We start from the raw sequence: 20,902 nt of genomic DNA, 5'->3' as shown, positions 1-20,902 counted from the left end.
CAGCTATTGCTATTGCACTGTCAGTTATAAACAGGTTAAAACGAAAAACAAAACAAAACCAAAACTCCAACCACACACTCCCCTGAGCTTTACAGTTTATAAGGCACTTTGCCTTCTATTAGCTCACTGCTTTTCCTGACCTCCACTTGAGAGAGGGAATGTATCTCAGCGGCACGCGGGGAACAGTTCCTCCCATTCTTTGCTTCTCTTGTAATAGAAGTTTGGCCAACTTCTGGCACTGGAAACAGTCTGGCACTCCGGTTTCCATGCTCTTGGATGGTTATATCTTAGGGTACCTGAAGTCCACCTATGGAAAGAGGATGCAAGTCAGCTGGCGGAGTGCTTGCGTAGCATGTGCAAAGCCCTGAGGGTGAAGTGCACCCTGTAATCCTAGCAGGAACTCAATGTCATCCTTAGCAACCTAGCCAGCCTGGACTCTATGAAACCCCTTTTCAAGAATAACACAGAACAAAAATTAAACAAAGGGGTTAGGAAGATGTCTCCAGGCTGGTGTCCGTAAGACGTCTCTGAGGTTGGTAGGGGAACGGGAAATGCCCTTGGGGACCAATGCGTAGACAGATGGGTGATGGAGGCGATCATTATTTCTAACCACCTATACCCCTACTCCTCCTGGTAAGAAAGTACATTTTCTGGATATGGAAATGGAGGACACGCGCCATAGACTCGTGGCCCCTGCGTGTCCTCCTGTGTTGCTCTGCTAACAGCTGGGTCCAGCACGCATGCCCCTTGGTAGTACTTTCCCAGCGTGGAAGTGGGCGCTGCGCAGGCCTCGCTCCTCCCAGCTCTCCCAGCCCCAACGTTGCGCAAGCGCAGAGGCAGCTGGAGCCTGTGAACGCGCCCTCTTGTGGTGGACTGACCCACTCGCATTCTTTGTTGTTGCTCTGGGGGCGGGGAAGAGGAGGGAGAAAGATGTGGGTGGAGTCTGCAAGGCAGAAGCGAGAATCAGATCACAATGATGAAAATGCCTTTCCTTTGTCCCTCACAAAGACGTACAATATACGTTTCGGATGCAGATGAAGAAATATGTTCCTTAGAGATCAAAAGGGAGACTAGAATAGAATGAAACTGTAGAGAGGCGATATTTTCGTCCATCCATCCATCCATCCATCCATTCATTCACTCATTCATTCATTCAACAAACATTCTCTGGGGTGGACAGATGGCATTGGAAGCTGGGAAAATGGACGCCAATGGGGAGGCGGGGTGAGGAAAAAGACCCTGCTAGCAAAGAGCAGGACTCGGTGGCAGGGGGGAGGGGAGCAGGGGGAAGCTCCAACTGAGCTTACTAGGATAAAGCTGAGAGTGGCAGGGACCTGACCCACCCCCGCTCCCCCCCCCCCCGACCTCTAAGTGATGAGGAATAAATAAAGAAATAATTAAAAGTGGGACACCCTGAACACCAGGAGGGATGCTATTTGAGGTGGATTGAAGCAATCAAATATGTTTAAACCGTAAGGTAATGATTATACTACTAACGAAAACAAAGATGCTAATTGGTCAGTTTGGAGGATGCTGGGAAATCAACCTATTATTTTGAAGCCAATATATTTAGATCTGGGAAGAAGGGAGCGATTACACCCTTTCCTATGCGAACTCTGCCACCTGGAAAGCGACCATGAGGGCAATTTTTCTATCTGGCTACATTTCCACCGATGAAAGAGAGAGGCAGAAGTCGAGTATCACCATTTTGCAAGGCAGAACAGCAAAAGCTGTAACCGGCAGATGGTACATACTGCACCTCCAGATAAAGAGCCCCCCCCCCCCGTCCCCATCAATAAAGTGGGCTTGCAGAAGAAAAGAGCCTAAAACTGAGCCAGCCTCTAGGCCCAGCTATAGTCTACAGAAGATCACTGTGTCCAGAGATCTCCATTTGTGGTGGTGGGAGGGATATGGTGTAGGACACCCCGGAGATGCTGTCAGCAAATTCAGAGTGTGAACAGTTGCAGAACTGATCTGGCTCCTTCATAGGAGAGAGGGCAAGAGGGAGGAAGGGAGGAGAGAATGGAGGGATGGAGGGGAGGAAAAGAGGAAGAGATGACGGGAAGCCTATAAAAATGTAATGACCTTTAAGTCTACTAACCAGTTAGAATAGATCCACCTATTTGGATCCTGACTCAAATAAATACATTTAAAACAAACAAAACTGTGAAATATGTGTGGGGTGTTGTGATCACTTAGTAATCCCATTACTAGGGAGACTGAGGCAGGAAGGGTCATGAGTACCAGACCAGCCAGGGCTACATAATTAGACACTGTCTCAAAGAGAAAACAAAACAAAAACAAAGCAAAAACACCAAAGACAAAACAAAACACTGACGTCAGGCAAGTGCCAAGGCCTGAGCCCATAGTCCCAGGTACTTGGGAAGCTAAGACAGGAAAACCCCTTAAACCTAAGAGTTTGAGGTCAGTGTGAGCAGCGCAATAAGGCTCAGTGTCTTACAGGATGCATAAAGATGAAATTTACAAGAGAATGGAAGTTCAAACACGAGAAGTTTGATCATTGATAATAAATACCTTGTGATTACAGTTTAAAGAGACAGAGTCATTATCTTTAAAAGATAGGCACTGAGATGTTGGCAGATGCAGTTCAGTGGGAGAGGGAACCTGGGAGAGGTACGGAGGGAGAGATTGGCCCAGGAGTTGCTAATTGTTGAAGCTGGGTAATAGAGATATAAGGGCCCACTTTATTATTCTGTGCTCATTAAAAAATATTTCAGCCAGGCGTGGTGACACATGCCTTTAATCCCAGCACTCCGGGAGGCAGAGGCAGGCGGCTCTCTGTGAGTCTGAAGCCAGCCTGGTCTACAAAGTGAGTTCAGGACAGCTAGGACTGTTACAGAGAGAAATCCTGTCTCAAAACACAAACAAAAAAAAAATTTTTTTTAATTTAGTGTACAAATAGGCATGAGCGTATGCCACACCTAGCAGGATCCTCTGGAACTGGAGTTGTGAGCTGCCTGTACGGGTGCTGGGAACTGAACTCAGGACCTCTGGAAGAACAGCAAGTGCTCCCAACCTCTGAGCCATCTCTCCAGGCCTCCCTTTTGAAGCCAGGGTCTCAGTGTGTAGCCCTAGCTGGCCTTGAACTTACAGAGATCGGTCTGACTTTGCCTCCTTCACGCTGGGACTAAAGGCGTGTGCCTCCTCACCCAGCTTCAGTTTCCTAAAAAGAAACCAAAACCTTCCCGGTCCCTAAGTCCCAATCACATTGAAGAGTTTTTAAAGCAGCAGCCCTGCCGTTCTCTGGTGACCTGGGAGCTTTGGGGGCCTCCAGTGGATTTCTGGGACAGCCCTTGGCTCTTCTGAATGGGGGAAGATCAGAAGAAGAAATGGCTGTAGCTTTTCCATTGAGGGTGTCCGGCCTCTGTGGGCCTCTGTTTGTGCTTTGTGAGTAGGTGACACTGGGACATGCTCTCCCTTAACACAGCTAAGGGTGTGAGCGAGTGGCACCAAAAATAGCAGGAAGGCAGCAGGGGAGGGTGTCACATGGGAGGCTCAGGGGCAGGGCAGGGACATTTGTCAGCTCTGCACCCCACCCACTCTCAAGTGTCTTTTACTCTTGCTCTGCCTCTAACCCCCTTCATCTCTCTTCCATCTCAGAGAAGGCAGGAGAGGGCAAGGTGATCCAGGGACAAACTGCACGCCTGTGAGCCTGAGTGGACACTCATTCTGGGAGATCTTGTGACTCACCCGGGACAAGCCAGGGTGGGTCAGGTGGGAAGAAAGAAGGGAATGGGACAAGGACAAAGTAACTTGCCGACTAGTCACCTGAATGCATGCCTGACCCGGGACAGGTCTCAGACACCCTTGCTTGGGCATTCAGGCTGAGGTGAGGTAGGAAGCACATTTATATCACGAGGCTTGGAGCCTCACCAGCAAGGACTGTGGGATGCTGCCAGTGGTGGGGCACTATTTCTTCCTCAAGGCTCCAGGAGAGAGCACTCCGCCACCTGTTCTCAGTGGAAAACCCTGCAAGAGAAGTGTAGATGCAGGAACGAAGGGTCAGAGGTGTCCGCCATCAAGTGCGTCAAGAAGGAGTCGGAGGGCTGGAGAGATGGCTCAGAGGTTAAGAGCACTGGCTGTTTTTTTCCCAAAGGTCCTGAGTTCAATTCCCAGCAACCACATGGTGGCTTATAATCATCTATAATGAGATCTGGTGCCCTCTTGTGGCATTCGGGAATGCATTCAGGCAGAATAAAAATCTTTTTTTAAAAAAGAAGAAAGCCCGGAGTGGTGGCGCACGGCTTTAATCCCAGCACTGGGGAGGCAGAGGCAGGCAGATTTTTGTTAGTTGGAGGCCAGCCTGGTCTACAAAGCGAGTCCAGGCACCCAAGTGTACACAGAGAGACCCTGTCTCAAAAAACCAAAATAATAATAATAATAATAATAATAATAATAATAATAATAATAATAATAATAATAATAATAATAATAATAAAATTTTTTAAAAAGAAGAAAGAGGAAGAGGAGCTGGACCCAGGGCTGTACACTTTCTGAGCCTTCAATCAGCAGCAGCATGGCTTGGGAGGGAGTTCAAAACCACCACGCCTCAGTGTTATCAACTGTGAAACGAGGGCTCCGCTAACGTCTGCCTCCTGGTATGGCTGTGGGTATGGAGTGGGTCTGTGCACATAAATGCATGTGAGCCTTTTGGCACGGAGGCCAACAGGTCATCTGTCCTTCCCACCATCACACAAGCCCCAGTGAGGCAGGATTTTTCTCATCTCTGTACGACACAGGCGACTGACTGAACATGTGCTGCTGTTGTTGGCCCAGAGACCAGCACTAACCATACAGCTTATCTTTATGGAAACAGAGGCCTAGAGAGGCCTAGTAACTTACGACCACACCTGCAGGAACTGTCAAGCTGGGACTCCAAGCCTGTGCAGTTAGCTCCAGCTACATGAGGTAGAGAGAGCCTCCGTGCTTACCTGTCCCCACCTGGCTGGTACTGTCTGGGTTCTCTCCAGCCAGGCCTTGCCATGGGAGCTGTTGCTTTAGGGCTCAGGCTGGGGAACAGGCACTTATGTTTGCTGTTAAGGAAGTTATCAACCAGCCCCTACACTTACTAGTTGCTAGACCCCATGTCAGGTGCAGGTGGTAAGGTGAGAAGCCTAGCGTGCCTTGTTCCGCACCTAGCTGCTCTGAGGCTGGGTTGGCACAGGGATGGGATGGGCCGGGACTCAGCAGTACCCAGCCAGCCTAGGAAGAGGAGGGACAGGGAAAGGCTTCATGTGTGGCCTGGTCAAAGGCTGCCCAAGGGACAAGGCAGGAAGGGAACAGCAGGCAGAGGAAGCAGCTTGGATGGAGGCCAGGAAATTAAGAGAGGACACATTAAGCTGGGCTAGAATCTGGGGATGTTGGAGTGGGGCTGGGGGTGGGGTGCAGGGTACTAGATAAAATGGCCAAATAGAGGAAGGGCCAGGATATCATCAACTGTGGATGTGCTGGGAACTCAAGGGAAGTGGGAGTCAATGAGATGTTAAAGGGGGGGAAGGGCAGGCTGGAGAGACAGCTCAGTGGTTAAGAGTGCTTGATGCTCTTGCAAAGGACCTGGGTTCAGTTCCCAGCACCTATGTGGTGGCTCACAGCTGCCTGTTACTCCAATTCCAGTGGATCTGGCTCCCTTTTCTGATCTCTGTGGGCACCAAACATGCATGTCATACATAAATACACATAGGCAATCATTTATATACACAAAATAAAAATAAATCTTTTTTTGTTTGTTTTTTGTTTTTCGAGACAGGGTTTCTCTGTGTAGCCTTGGCCATCCTGGACTCACTTTGTAGACCAGGCTGGCCTCGAACTCACAGCGATCTGCCTGCCTCTGCCTCCCGAGTGCTGGGATTAAAGGCGTGCGCCACCATGCCCAGCATAAAAATAAATCTTAAGGGGGCTGGAGAGATATCTCAGTGGTTAGGAGTGCTGCCTGCTCTTCCAGAGGTCCTGCGTTCAATTCCTAGCAACCACATGGTGATTCAAAACCATCTGTAATGTGATCTGATGCCCTCTTATGCAGATAAAATACTCATATACAATAAATACATAAAATTAGCCAAAAGTAGCCAAAACTGGTGGTTTAGAAAATATATACTGAGGGGCTGGAGAGATGGCTCAGTGGTTAAAAGCACTGGCTGCTTTTCCTGGAGTCTTGAGTTCAATTCCCGGCACCCATGTGGCAGGTCAAAACAGTCTGTAACTGCAGAATTGTGCGATCCATTACCTTCCTCTTGTGTGCAGACAAAACACCCATATGCATAAATAAATACATTTTGCGTGGGTGTGACTGCACCCTTCCATCCCAGCACCAGAGAGGCAGCATACAGTTCTCTGAGTTCAAGGCCAGCTTGGCCTACAGAAAGAGTTCCAGGACAGCTAGGGCTAAATGGAGAAACCCTGTCTCAAAAGAACAAAAGAAAAAAAAAAAAAGAAAAAAAGAAAAAAAAAAACACACTAACTGGAGTGAAGGCTGGTGGAACTAGGGGCCTTGAGGGCAGAGGTCTCTCAGGGCCCTGGGTGAGCACGACAGGACAAGCCGAGGGGGTCATGTTCCTTAAATAACTGGCAAGCATGATTCTCCTATATCCAGGGCAGATCAGCTACAGAGTGAGACCCTGCTTCAACAAACAAACAAACAAAGCCCCCCAAAACCAAGCCAAACAACAACAAAATGAGGGCAAAGCAATGGCTCAGTGGTTAAGAGTACTGGCTGCTCTTTCAGAGGACCAGGGTTCAGAGCCCCCAGGTGGCAGCTCACAACTCCAGCTGTAGGGCATCATAGGTCTGATTCCCTCTTCTGGTCTCCCAGGGGGGCGCTGCATTAAGGTGGTGCACAGACAAACATGCAGGCAAAACACACAAAATAATAAAGTGAAAAGAAATGAGTCAAGTGCAGAATAATGCATCAACTATCTAATATTAAAAATAAGCCACACACACAAAATGAAACCCACTCTGGCCACCTGGGGGAAACCATGTGTGAGGACAGTGCTCACCCCAGATTGAGTGCTCACTCTGAGAATGGAAAGAGGCAGCACTCTGGGCAAGGCTGGCCCCAGCTGCTCTCACACACCTCTTCCCGGCCCTCCCCCTCCCTCTCCTCCTCCAGCCCCTGTTCCTGTCACTCACTGGCTAGGCTGGAGCAACTATGGCAGCAGCCCTAACTTGGATTCCTCTCCTTGCAGGCAAGTTGGGGATCTTCTTTAGGGAGAGGGACAGAATGAGGGGTGGAATTTCGGGGTCATGAGGTAGAAGAGTTGGGGGTCCTAAGAAGAAGGGCTTGGGGTGGGAGTAGGACCTAGAGAGTTTTTTGGGGGAGGGGCTAATGACTCAGTCAGGGGTTCAGGGCTGGGAGCTGGGCTCTGGAGGATGGGTTCTGAGAACTTTGAGGGCAGAGGTGTCCTAGGGCCCTGGGTGGTCATGACAGCACAAGCCAAGAGAGTCGTGGGCCCTTTAATGAGCTGGCTGGGACTCTACTTCTGGCAGACCAGGCTAAATTTGGCATTTAAGAGGAAAGGCGGAGGCAGCCTGGGCAAGTTCACTTTGCTGGGCTCCTGTTGGCCTAAAGCACAGGCCCTGTTCTGTGTTCTTCTCTGGGAATTGGGGGCCTCAGAATCGCTACACCCCCTTTTCTGAGGGTCTTCTCTACCTCCAGCCTCCCAGATATTTGGTATGGGGTTCTTTCCCAAGGAGCCTGAACACACACACACACACACACACACACACACACACACACACACACAGCATACCCCTTTCTCAACCAAACACTAGTCCCCTCCCACGTAGCCCTAAAATATGGAGTGCAAAGGCGGCTGGAGGTCCCTTCCATGAATCCAAAGCCAACAAAAGTTTGGGTCTTGCCACCCTCTCAACTATGCAGCAGAAAAGAGTGTATGACACTGTGGGGAAGGGAGCTCCACCCCCCGCCCCCACCCCCGCCCTTGACTGAAGCTGTCTCTGTGTTTGGGGCTTATGGGGTTCCCACAGGTCTCCTGGCAGGGCTGAGGGATACCGAGGCCCAGCAGACAACCTTACGGCCACTTGTGGGTCGTGTTTTTGTGCATCCTTTGGAACATGCCACCTTTCTGCGCCTTCCGGAGCACATTGGTAAGAGAGGGACCAGCTGCTGGGCTGGAGTGTGCCGATGCAGTTCTCTTGTCCTGTCTCCCTTTTCCGTTGACTCCCTCTTGTTTCTCCCATCAGAGGTGCCACCCACTGTCCGGCTCACCTACCACGCCCACCTCCAGGGACATCCAGATCTGCCCCGGTGGCTGCGCTACACGCAACGCAGCCCCTATAACCCTGGCTTCCTCTACGGTACTCCCACTCCAGAAGATCGTGGGCGCCAAGTTATCGAGGTGACCTCACTACACCGAGACATCCAGACCCCCTAGGAGTAGCCTCTGGGGCCTCCTAAGGAGTAGCCCTTGTCAGTGGGATTGGTGTTTATGCGTGCTTGCTTACATATAATTTGCATACCCTGTTTGCGCCTTGTCAGTATTTTCCCTTAGTCCCACTCCTCAGCCCTCTTTCCATTCCCCCAGGTCACAGCCTACAACCGGGATAGCTTTGACACCACTAGACAGCAGCTGATGATGATGATTGAGGACCCGGAAGGTACCTCTGATTCCTATTCTATTCCTCTATTGGGGCCAATCTTGAAGTACCTTCCCCGGGGAGAGAGAGTGTTGGGGAAGCAGTGGGGAGGGACTAAATCATTCTGGAGACTCGGGGGTGTCAGGGTAGACGGGGGTGGTGGGGTGGTGGGGGGGTGGGGGTGGTGATAGCTTTAGGGAAGGAGTTCTGGACTGAGGTCTCTCCTTCGGCTGTGTAACTAACTGAGCTGCCCACAGGCTGCAAGGCACTGTGCAGTCACAGGCTACATACAGGGTTGGGGTGGGGAATTTGGGGGCTGTGTTGTAGACAGACTGTTGGGGGCAGAGATGGTATGGGGAATGTGGGAAAGCTTGGAGGAGGTTTAGGAAGCACCTGGGGAGCCAAGCACAGGGTAGGGTCCAGCTGAGTGCCCACTTGGCCTCCCCAGGTCCCCACTTGCCATACCAAGCTGAGTTCTTGGTGCGCAGCCATGACGTGGAGGAGGTACTGCCCTCCACACTTGCCAACCGATTCCTCACGGCCTTGGGGGGCCTCTGGGAGCCAGGGGAACGCCAGCTGCTTAACATCACTTCTGCCTTGGACCGTGGAGGCCGTGTCCCTCTGCCCATTGAGGGACGGAAGGAAGGGTAAGGGGGCAATCCAGGAAGGGTTTCCTGGTTGAGTGGTGAAAAAAAAAAAATAGGCATCTCCCTGATTTTCTGTTTACCACTGTGGCCTGCCTTCCTCACGGTCATCTTCTTTGTTTCACGCCACTATCCATTCCATTCCATCTCCTTGTTCTCCTTGGGCCCAAACCCCTTGTTACCCTGAATTCTGTACTTGCTGATACCCCTTGAGGACATTAGAGATCCATTTGTTACATTTCTGGGGTGTATTAAAAAGTGGTCTCAGAGCTGGGCGTGGTGGCTCATGCCTTTAATCCCAGCACTTGGGAGGCAGAGGCAAGTGGATCGCTGTGAGTTCAAGGCCAGCCTGGTCTACAAAGCGAGTCCAGGATGGCCAGGACTACAAAAGAAACCCTGCCTCAAAAAACAAAAAGAAAGGAAAAAGTGGTCTCAGGTCTTGGGGGCTGTGACCTCTCCCACCAGCTCCTGATGTGTCTCCCGTGGGCCACTTTCCCTAGCCACCCTTCCCCCCAGGTCCTGGACTACTGTCAGGGTACCTTCACCTTTCCTTAGACATCAGAGTGTTGCCCTATTCATGTCGACCATGCTCACAGTGGCTCCTTTCGGCTACAGGGTATACATTAAGGTGGGCTCCGCCACACCCTTCTCCACCTGCCTGAAGATGGTGGCATCACCTGACAGCTATGCCCGTTGTGCCCGGGGACAGCCTCCATTACTGTCCTGCTACGACACCTTGGCACCCCACTTCCGTGTTGACTGGTGCAATGTGTCTCTGGTGAGGAGGGATCCTGGCTCTAGGGATTGGATTTATAGGGTATAGTTCTCATTAACTCGGCTCCATCTATGATTTCACCAGCTTTTTTTCTCTGATAGTGTCAGTTTGGGTCTCAGCATCAGTCTGTGGTCTCTGTCACGGACACACACACACACACACACACACACACACACACACACACACACACACACACTTCTACTTTCTGCCACAAGAGGGCAACAATGCCTACAATCCACATCTGGACTCTCCAGCTCTGTGTCCCAGATCTGACACCTAAAACTACCAAGAGCTCCTAAGCAAATGCAAGCAAGTGCGTGCATCTATGTAACATCTGCTTCTGGTGAAAGTGCCACCAACAAGCCTTCCTCCAGTATGAGGTCCAATGTGGCTCTTGATGATGTTTCAAGGGACCCTAGGCTGGAAACTGCTGGTGTGCCCTGCTCCTTGGAAACCAGCAAAAGGGAGGGCTCCCTTAGGGTCAAATGGTAAGACTGAGGGGTCCCTGACAGACTACAGAAGGCCGTGTGCTGCGCACCATGTCCCCAGCATGTTTTATCACTATGATTCATTGTGGGGATAGGTATACTGCCATCATTCTGAATTCAGAGCTGAGGGAACTGTGTCACCCCAGTGAATCACTAGCCTGAGTCAGAGTTCAGATGCAGGTGGTCCAAACCTAGCACCAGCCCTACCCATTGTATGTGCTTGCCTCTCCTAGACCTGGCTTCTCCTAGCCCTTCATCCTGTTTGTTCTGTAGTCACAAGGACCAGGGGAGGCAGGCAGGGACAGGTCGGTGGTTATATGAGGTTCATTGTTGGTTGTTGCAAACCCCCTGCCGTGTCTCCTGAGGCAATGTCCCTGTGTCCGTTGAGCTGCTCCTAGGTCAGCTCTAAACTTTTTGCAGGTGGACAAGTCGGTGCCAGAGCCCCTGGATGAGGTGCCTACTTCAGGCGATGGGGTCCTGGAACACGACCCGTTCTTCTGCCCACCCACTGAGGCCACAGGCCGAGACTTCCTGGCAGATGCCCTGGTCACCCTCTTGGTGCCCCTCCTGGTGGCTTTGCTGCTCACCCTGCTGCTGGCTTACATCATGTGCTGTCGGCGTGAAGGACGGTGAGCTGCTGGACGGGGAGGAATGTAGGGCACCCTTTCTAGGCAGCCGGGCAGCCATTCCTGTCTGGCTTGGAACTGGGTGGGGGGCGGGGATTCTGAATATATGCACAAGGAATTCCTACGTGGGAGCTCTTGGGACGCCATGAAGCAAAAGCGGACTGGTACTGACCCCCACCCCTCCCCCCAACCTCTATTTTTCCACAGGCTGAAGAGAGACATGGCTACCTCTGAGTGAGTAAAGCAATCCAGGGGTCCCCTCTCCTGGATTGTTGAATTAGACCCTTTACTGTCTATGAGCAGCAAAGACCTCTAAGCCTTGGCCCTGCCCAGTCTATCTGGAGGCTAAGTCCATGTCGTGACCTTGTCCTCGCGTGTTCTGGTCATAGAAGAGGCTATAGTGGCATAGGAAAGGGGGACCTGCCGGGTGGTAGTGGCGCAAGCCTTTAATTCCAGCACTTGGGAGGCAGAGGCAGGAGGATCGCTGTGAGTTCGAGGCCAGCCTGGTCTAGAAAGCAAGTCCAGGATACTTAAGGCTACACAAAGAAACTCTGTCTCAAAAGAAAACCAAAAATATTTATTAAAAAAAAAAAAAAAAAAAAAAAAGCAAAGGGGTACCTGCCACTGCCCAGGGGAAAGGGTCTGAGAAGCAACAAGGACTTCCCAGAGTGGATTCTCTTTTCCCTCTCTCCTCTCCTTTGCTCTCTTTCCCTCCCTCTCTCCTCCCCTCCCTCCCTTCCTTCCTCCCTCCCTTCCTTCCTCCTTCCTCCTCTTCTCTCTCCTGTCTTTTCCCTCTTCATCCCTCCTCTCTCTCTTTCGCCCCTCCCCCCGCCCCCTTCCTCCCCGCTACGGCGAGCCAGGCACCTGGCTGGCCTCTGGCTCTCCATGAGGACAGGATGTGACCGGCCTAGCTGATGGTAAGGGATGCTCATCTTTCCAAGCTCATTCTGCTTCAGGTTCCTCCTGCACATGGCCTCTCCCCCCGTCCCCCGCTGCGCGCCCCCCTGCCCTCGGCCCCCCCCCCACCTTCCCCCCCCCGCCCCTGGCCTAATTTTCCCACTCTCCGAACCCCAAAGATTCCAGGAGTCAGTTGTGAAATAAGTTAGGCTTTTATTCCCACTTGACTGAGCTTGTGGTTAAGCCTGGCGCCCCCGCCTGCCCTGCCCCATTAATGGCGGAGGCCTTTGGCCACCCTGCGAACTCCCTTGAAAAGCCGTTTATGGCTCCTTTTGGAGCCTAGTAGTGACTGGCGTGGTTCAGACTGCCACTGCCCTTGCTTCTGCCTCCTCTGCCTCCGCTTGCGTCTTTTGGCCTTGCCCTTGGACTTGAAGGCTTTCTTCTTGCCCAGGCGGAAAGAGCCTGAGGCACCCTTGCCGGTCACCTGCTTGAGCATGCCTTTCTTCACTAGATTCTGGAGGACACGCTTGAAGCGCCAGGTGTTCTGAGCCATATTGTAGCCCGTGGTGGTCACAGCTTTCTTCAAGGCAGCAAGGGACACACGGCTGCGTACCCCTTTGTCAGCCACGGTCCTCAGAATCACCTTCGAAATGGTGGGCTTCCGCAGGGTTTGGTGGGTGATGTGGGGCCCAGTATTAGTTAGATCCCCTGATGTGCTGGCGTCTTGATCTGCAGCCACCAGAGCATTTGGGGCTGTGGATGGTGACACCGGCGACATGTCTCTCTGCGACTCTTCCGGGGAAGGCTGAAGAGCACTGAGTGCTAGGACCTCCAGGGTGGTGGCTGGAAATGTCCACCAGGTTACTCTCAGTAGTGGGTGAGCTATGTTCTGGCTTCTGCTTCCCTCAGAGGCTCCTCTTGTAGGGGTCTGGGGCCACACCTCCTGGGTGGCCAGAGGGAGGACCGAGGATGATCACCCACGGTTGGCCTCAGCACACTTGTGCTGTGTGCTCAGGGGCTGCTGAAGTTATCTCTGCAATGACCTCAGGTGGCCCATTGTGAGATAAGTGGAATCCTGTGGAGGTCACAATAGCCCCACTGACTCTTCTAAGATAGTGGGGACATGTGCTGTGCCTGACACCCTTCACAGGAGGCCTATGGCTGGTTGTGCCCACACAGGGAACGCCCTTGCTTATTATGTGCATTTCTGAACCAATTCTAGGTTAATTGAAATCCTCGGGCTTATTTTGTTAGTTAGTGGTGCTGCATACGGAAGCCAGGGTTTTATGCATACTAGGCAAATGTCTCACTAAACTGTAGCATCCCTAACCCAAGCCATTTGATTCCCAGAAGCCTCCATTCATTGTATCTGTGTGTGGAAAAATGCTAAAGTTCAGTGTTTTATTATTTTGAGATGGGGTCAACTTTTTTTGGGTGAGGTGAGACAGGGTTTCTCTGTGTATCCCTGGCTGTCCTGGAACTCATTTGATAGACCAGGCTGGCCTCGAACTCAGTGATCTGCCTGCCTCTGCCTCCCAAGTGCTGAGATTAAAGGCATGTGACACCACCACCCAGGAAAGACATAGTCAAACTATATAGCCCTGGATGGCCCAGGAATCCACTGTATAAACTATGCAGGCCTCAGACTCACAGAGACCTATCTCTGCCTCCCAAGTGCTGGGGAAAAAGGTATGCGCCACCATGCCTAGTTACATTATTTGTTGGAGGAACGGTGCTGGCCTCAATATACAGATGAATATTTTTCTTCTATTCAAGAAAAAGATTCTAAATGTTGGGTGGTGGTGGCACATGCCTTTAATCCCAACACTTGGGAGGCAGAGGCAAGCAGATCTCTGTGAGTTCAAGGTCAGCCTGGACTACAGAGCAAGTTCCAGGACAGCCGGAGCTGTTACACAGAGAAACCTTGTCTCAAACCCCCTCCCCCCAAAAAAAGAAAAAGGAAAAATATTCCACTCTATTTTATTGTCTTTACCTTCCTGAGGGCTAGAAATTACAGATGTGCCTCCACACCCAGTTTAACATGGTGCTGGGGGTTGAACCCAGGGCTCTGTGCATGCTAGAAATGTGCTTTACCACCTGAACTCTTCCAATACATTTAAGCACAAGAATTGTAATTTAATAATAATAATTATAATTATAATAATAATAATAATTATTATTATTATTTTGATTTTTCAAGACAGGGTTTCTCTGTGTAATAGCCCTGGCTGTCCTGGACTTGCAAGAATTGTAATTTTAAATGGAGGGTATGCTTTTCAGAGTAAAATACAATTCCTTAATTTATGTACATTGATCAATATTCCATACAAAACTGTTAAAATGCTTTATTAAACTGACTACAGTAGCCCATACCTGTACTCCCAGCCCTGTAGAGCTGGAGATTGGAGGAGCCCCACCTAGCCTCTTTTGGAGGCCGTACTGGTTCCATGAAAGCCTGTCTCAAAACTACGAAGAAAAAAGAAAGGGGTTTTTGTTTTTCAAAGACAGGATCTATTATGTTGTTCTGATTGTCCTGGAACTTGCTATACAAACCAGGCTGCCCTCAGAACTCACGGAGATCCGCCTGCCTCTGCCTCATGAGTGTTAGGATTAAAGGTGTGCAGCACCATGCCTAGAGCTGGGCTCTTGTTTTTTTTTTTGTTGTTGTTTTGTTTTGTTTTTTTTTGTTTTTACGTTATAGATCTCTCCCATTGAGATCAACTATTTCAACATACGTTTCATAAGGAAGATTTTTTTTCTTTCCTTTAAAAAAAAAAAAAAAAAATTGAGTGCTTTCTCTGCATGTACACCTGCAGGCCAGAAGAGGGCACCAGATCTCACTATAGATAATTGTGAGCCACCCTGTAGTTGCTGGGAATTGAACTTAGGACCTCTGTAAGAGCAGACAGTACTCTTAACCACTGAGCTATCTTCCCAGCCCCTAAATGTTTTTTTTTAATACTTTTTGGCAGATTGTGCCAGATTTGATCAGTTGTGCCACTGGTACTGTGACTTTTCTCTTATGGCCAGTATTTTTTTTTTAACCACTTCTAGCTTTCCTGGTTGAGTTGAGCAGCTCTGATGTCAAGGAAATCCACTTCTTTCCTTTTGTTTGGAACCAATAATTTTGCCCTATATTTGATCAGCCTTTGATGGCCTGAGTTCTGTGTTGATTTAGTTCTACCAGGTACAGTTTTTTTTTTTTTTAAGATTTATTTATTATGTATACAGTATTCTGCCTACATTTATGCCTGCGGGCAGGAAGAGGGCACCTGATCTCATTATAGATGGTTGTGAGCCACCATGTGGTTGCTGGGAATTCAACTCAGGACCTTTGGAAGAGTAGGCAGTGCTCTTAACCTCTGAGCCATCTCTCCCGCCCCCCGAAGTACTTATTTTACTTAGGTCAATGTCTGCCACTTTTCAAATTGGCCACAAGAAGTGGTTTTGCTGCCTGGCTGTCACCTGTATCATATCTGACTGGTCACGAAGTTCTCTAGGCACCAGTGCCATTGCCGTATGGGTCTATGTTGGTGATGGAGTAGGATGTGGGAGAGACTTGTGATCTCAAGTGTGTGTGTGTGTGTGTGTGTGTGTGTGTGTGTGTATGTGTGTGTGTGTATTTGTATGTAGTGCTGCTTGCCTGACCGTCCATCTGTCTGAGTAGCCACGCGAAGCCCCCTGGGAAGGCTCCACAAGGTTCGGCATGTGCTCTCCTGCTCTTCTTGGGAGATTTTTCCACCTGTGTATTACCTGAGTGATGATACCCAGATGTGGGATTGGGGTGGGTGGGGCTGGTTGATGAAAGTCTTTCCTGGGATGGGGGACACACCTGCCTCACAGGCTCCTCTTACCATCCGCACACATCTTGCTCTCATCCCTCCACAGGCTCTCCTCACCCAGTGATGGAGAACTGTGCTTCGGACAACTCAGTTTGTCAAAGTGGGCATTTAGGAGCTTATCCAACTTTTCCCTGGCCTTAGACAATGACCTCACTTCTTTTCCCAGATAGTGGGTGCTCAGTGCCACCTCCAAGGGGAGAGCTGCTGGTTCTCCCCCAGGCCTGCTTGTGGTTCAGGGGGCCTAACCCTTCAGGCTCTTAGCTGCATCTGGAGTCCACTGACTGGGACTTGGATTCCTGGTAGGGACCCTTCCCCTAGCTTATTAAGAACCAAATAACAATGGGAGGATGCACGGGATGGGATAACAATTGAAATGTAATATGAATGATTTTATTTTTCAATAAAAAAAAAAGAGAGAGAGAAAGAGAAAAAAAAAGAACCAAATGACAAGGGTGGAGGCCTTCTGCAGCCTGCCTGGAGCCTCAGTTTCTATAAGAAAATCTAATTCCATTATCATCATTAATTATTGTTGTTGTTGTTGTTATTTTACTGTTTTTGAGATGCTTCACTGTGTAGCCCAAGCTGGCCTCAAACTCAAATCTTCCTGCCTCAGCCTTCCATGTCCTGGGCCCCACCGTGCCTAGCAGAAAATTCATCGTGTACAGAGATTAGTCTCTGTTATGACTTGAAAACGTCACCAGACTAAGCGAAGGACTAAGGTGTGTTCATGTAAATGAGGCTTGAAAGCAACCTCGCCTGGAGGTCAGACTCTCTGCTGGGCTTACTATAGTAAAATATAGCTCCCTAGAATAACAGCCCAGAGAGGTTAGGCCATTTACCAAATGCCACAAAGCAGTAAGCAATAGAAGCCCAGTGGGGGTGGGGTGGGGGTGGGCGAAACCAAGGCAAATCCTCATGCTTCGGTCCTCTGCTGCCCCCTGCTGCTCAGACACATAGCAGCTTGTTCCTGCACAACAGAAAGCAACTACCCAGGACTGTTGGGTGTGACTAAAGCTGGACCCGAAGCTGAAGTTGAGGAAGGGCCCTCTGACGGATGGGGTTTCCCAGTTACCGAGGGTGGAGCTGTAAGAGACAGGGAAGCAAGTATGAGGGGTGGGGGGGGGGGGGTGGGATGTCAGGTACAGAAGAGCAGAAATCAGGTTCAAGGAGGAACCCAGATAATGAGATTCAGAAGTTGGTGGGCTGTGGGGAAGAGTCAAAAGCTAGATAAAAAGAGGAGGCGAAGGGATGGGTAAAATGGCCAGGCTAAGCCAGGCGTGATGGCGGACGCCTTTAATCCCAGCACTAGGGAGGCGGAAGCCAGCAGCTCGCTGTGAGCCCAGGACAGCCAAGGCTAACACAGAGAGACCCTCTCTCGAAAAACAAAACAAAACAAAACAAAAAGGTGGCCAGGCTACATAAGGGTGGGAGAAAGGGAGAGAATTAGCTGTGACACTGGCAGATGATATTGAGGGAGGTCATGGATGCTGGAAGGATCTGAGAGAACCATTGGAATCTAAAAGCATTATACATCTGAGGAGGATGGTGGCACATACTTATAATCCTAGCATTTGGGAGGTAGAAGCAAAGAGGATCAGGAATTCAAAGTCATCCGCAATAAGTATGGAGTATGGAGTTTGAGGCCTGGGCATTCTAAATCTTAAAAAAAAAAAAAAAAATCAGAACACTAGACTATAAAGCCCAGAAAAAAACAGCTTCTGCAAATATAAACACCATGTTGGTATCTGCTCCTGCCTTGGGATCTTGTGAGCTATCTATGTGGGACATTATTCTAAACACCCAACTAACTTTCTTTCGTTCTTTCTTTCTCTGAGACAGAGTTTCTCTGTGTAACCTTGGCTGTCCTGGACTCGCTTTGTAGACCAGGCTGGCCTCAAACTCACAGCGATCCGCCTGCCTCTGTCTCCCTGAATGCTGGGATTGAAGGCCAGCCCCACCACACTGGCCTGTGTTTTCTTTACTCTGCATAACAATCTAGGAGGGTAGGTGTTACTATTTCTATTTTACAGTTGGAGAAAACAGAGACACAAAGAGCTTAAGCCAAGAACGCATAGCTTTGAATCCAGGCTGTCTGCACCCATCACTGGGCACAAGCAGGCACCTCTCAATTTCTCATTTCATCCTGCACTTATGTCATGAGTTTGAGTCTACCAGGAGCCAGACCTGGTAGGCAGACCAGACTGCTGGGCAGCTCTGAGGCAGTGACAGGCCAGACCAGAGGCCAGTTCCCAGAGCTGACAGTCTCCTTGCTTGTGTTTCCAGCATCCAGATGTTTCACCATTCTACCATCCATGAGAATACAGAAGAGCTTCGGCAGATGGCAGGCAGCCGTGAGGTGCCCCGGCCTCTTTCTACCTTGCCCATGTTCAACGTGCGTACTGGAGAGCGGTTGCCTCCCCGAGTAGACAGCGCACAGATGCCCCTCATCCTGGACCAGCACTGAGAGCCCTGCAAGGTGAGTCTGGCTGGGCAGTGCCATCCTCCAACTGAGAAATAATGGAGCCTTTATCTTGAAGCCAGGGCAGATGATGGGATATGGGAGATCATACTGACCTACTCACCCCCGTGTGTGGGTGCTCAGCAGTGCCGGGATTGTGCCCCATAACTCAGGACCAAAGAAAGGGTCAGGATAAGGAAGACAGGAGTGTGGTACCCTCAACCTTCCTCTCTGCCCTCCTCATGCCCTTTTTTTAGTTCCAGCTTCAGCTATACCACTCAGAGCTGCCCACCCATGACCATGTCCACCGCGGATCCCAGTTCCTAGCCTTCTTGGACCTCCGGCTCCAAACAGGAAGACCGGATGGAATAGGGAGGGGTGAGAGTGCTTGGAGTCAGGACCCAAGAATAAACAGATACCTGCTGCTCTGCTCCTCCATTGCTTCTAGTGCCTTCTTCTCAATGACTGTCCCTGCCTCTGTTTCTTTCCTCTTCTTCTGAGAATGCCCAGTGCCTGCCAAACTTGCACTTTGGGACTCTTCCAATTTTGCTCTTCTCAAATTCACTGGATCCAATCATGAGCTTTTGACTGGACTGTTAGCCCCACTTTCTAGACCAGGAAGCTAAAGCCCCATGGAGAGTGAGTGACTTGCCACCTAACGTCACAGAGCAAGCCCTGTCTGCCCGCACGCTGACTTCTGTGGAGTTGAGAAGTTTGACAAGTAGGGGGTCCAGGTCTTTACCTAGAGATCTAGTTGACACCTGCCTGTCAGTTCCCGCAGAAACTTCCCTTGAACACTGTGTTTGGGGAGAAGCTGTTGGGAGGTGGGACTGGCCAACCATCCTAGGTTCCAGAGGTCTGCCATTCTGGAATGTTCCCTGAGCTGGGTGTTGCCAATGTGGCTTCTGGAGTATTTGGCTGGCTGTGCAGGGGCCTGGGATCCTTTGCCCAGTTTGCTACAACTGGAGCAGGCCACCGCTGCTGTGCTGTCTGTGATGGGTCTGCTCTGTGATGGGTCTCACATGGTACCACTTTTTTAGTAGAGTAGGATGAGGCTGAGCATGAAAGGGGACTATGACAGAAAGTGACAACAAAGGAACAAGAACACATGGCCCAGCCAATCTCTAAAAGAATGCATACAAGTGTCTGTCACCCATCACTCTGGCTCCTTTTAAAATTATTATTATTATTATTATTATTATTATTATTATTATTATTATTATTATTATTATTTTGGTTTTTGGAGACAGGGTTTCTCTGTGTAGCCTTGGCTGTCCTGGACTAACTTTGTAGACCAGCCTGGCCTCAAACTCACAGTGATCCACCTGTCTCTGCCTTCCGAGTGCTGGGATTAAAGGCGGGCTCCACCACGCCAGGTTAAACTTTTTTCTTTTAAGATTTATTTATTAGTGTTTTGTCTGCTTGTATGCCTGCACAACAGAAGAAGGCACCAGATCTCATTATAGAAGGTTGTGAGCCACCATATGGTTGCTGGGAACTGAACTCAGGACCTTTGGAAGAACAGACAGTGCTCTTAACCTCTGAGCCATCTCTCCAGCCCTACAGACAATTTTGAGCTGTCATGTGGGTTCTGAGAATCAAATCCGGGTCCTCTGGAAGAGCATTCAGTGCTCTTAACCAATGAGCCACGTCTCCAGCTCCGAGGGGTCGGTTTACTTTCATTTTTACATGTATGGGAGTTTTGTCTACATGTATGCCCTGTAGAGAGGCCAAAAGAGATGCCAGATCCCCTGGGACTGGAGTTAGTGACAGCTGTGGGATGCTAGAAGTGTGCCTAGAGTTCAGCCCTGGTCCTCTAGAAGGGCAGCCAATGCTCTTAAGTGCTGCACCATCTGTCTCTTCAGCCCCTGCTCAGAATTCTTTTCTCTCTTCTCTTTTTTCTTTTTCAGCGACTAGTTATGTGCAGTAATGAGAAGGGGGAGTGTAGACCAGGAATTCAGTCGGAAACTGACTGGGAACTATCATTTGGAGTGACTCACTACCCTTCAGACTAGCCTGCTCAGAGTTCTGAAGGAGACTGCACTCACTCTCTGGGCCAAAGGCTAAGCCTTCCCCACTGAGTTCTGCACCTCCAGAAGCAGGTGGTACTGGCAGGGTATACGTCCTCAGTGAACCTAGGCTGGAGGGAACCGTCTCTAACCAAATGGTTCTTTGCATAACAAACAGAGGTCTGACTCACATTGACTGTTTCCTCTTTCCCTGCCTGCCCGCCCTTTAGCTGTTGGGTGGGCACAGCTCCAGCTCAGTGATGCAATACTGGGGTTTAGGCTGTTTCCCCCGCCCCCCCCCCCCCGGGGTCCCTGCACCCTACCAGCTCCCCCTCTCACCTCTGCCTGGTCTCCTGCATGGCCTTCCTGGGCTGGTCAAGGGTGGGAGGGTGAGAAGGCAGCTCTTCACACCCTCTGTTTCCTGACCTTGCCTTGGGCTCTTGGCAGCCTCTTCCTCCCAGCTCAGTTCCAGAGAGCACACAGGAGCCTGCCTGGCTGCCTTCCTGAGAGGAAGTGGCCCAGACAAGTAGCCGGAAGGATGGCGTGA

General features: G+C 50.2%; 2 protein-coding genes across 2 annotated transcripts; one reads left to right on the top strand and one right to left on the bottom strand.

Annotated features, from left to right (window-relative positions):
* Window positions 1–7,898: 7,898 nt before the first annotated feature.
* Sgca (sarcoglycan alpha) lies at window positions 7,899–18,820 on the top strand. Its single transcript, XM_051158349.1, has 9 exons — window positions 7,899–8,127; window positions 8,224–8,378; window positions 8,565–8,637; window positions 9,065–9,263; window positions 9,876–10,038; window positions 10,944–11,152; window positions 11,357–11,383; window positions 18,172–18,364; window positions 18,604–18,820. The coding sequence occupies exons 1-8, from the start codon at window positions 7,914–7,916 to the stop codon at window positions 18,350–18,352; spliced, it is 1,221 nt and encodes a 406-aa protein (XP_051014306.1). The 5' UTR covers window positions 7,899–7,913; the 3' UTR covers window positions 18,353–18,364; window positions 18,604–18,820.
* Window positions 12,196–13,243, bottom strand: LOC127200214 (spermatid-specific linker histone H1-like protein). Its single transcript, XM_051158348.1, has one exon. It carries the CDS (start codon window positions 12,822–12,824, stop codon window positions 12,318–12,320), a length of 507 nt encoding a protein of 168 aa, XP_051014305.1. The 5' UTR covers window positions 12,825–13,243; the 3' UTR covers window positions 12,196–12,317.
* Window positions 18,821–20,902: the final 2,082 nt, after the last annotated feature.

This window comes from Acomys russatus, chromosome 16 (genome assembly GCF_903995435.1).
Source record: "Acomys russatus chromosome 16, mAcoRus1.1, whole genome shotgun sequence".
Taxonomy (NCBI): domain Eukaryota; kingdom Metazoa; phylum Chordata; class Mammalia; order Rodentia; family Muridae; genus Acomys; species Acomys russatus.
This window is presented reverse-complemented; position numbering and strand designations above follow the sequence as displayed.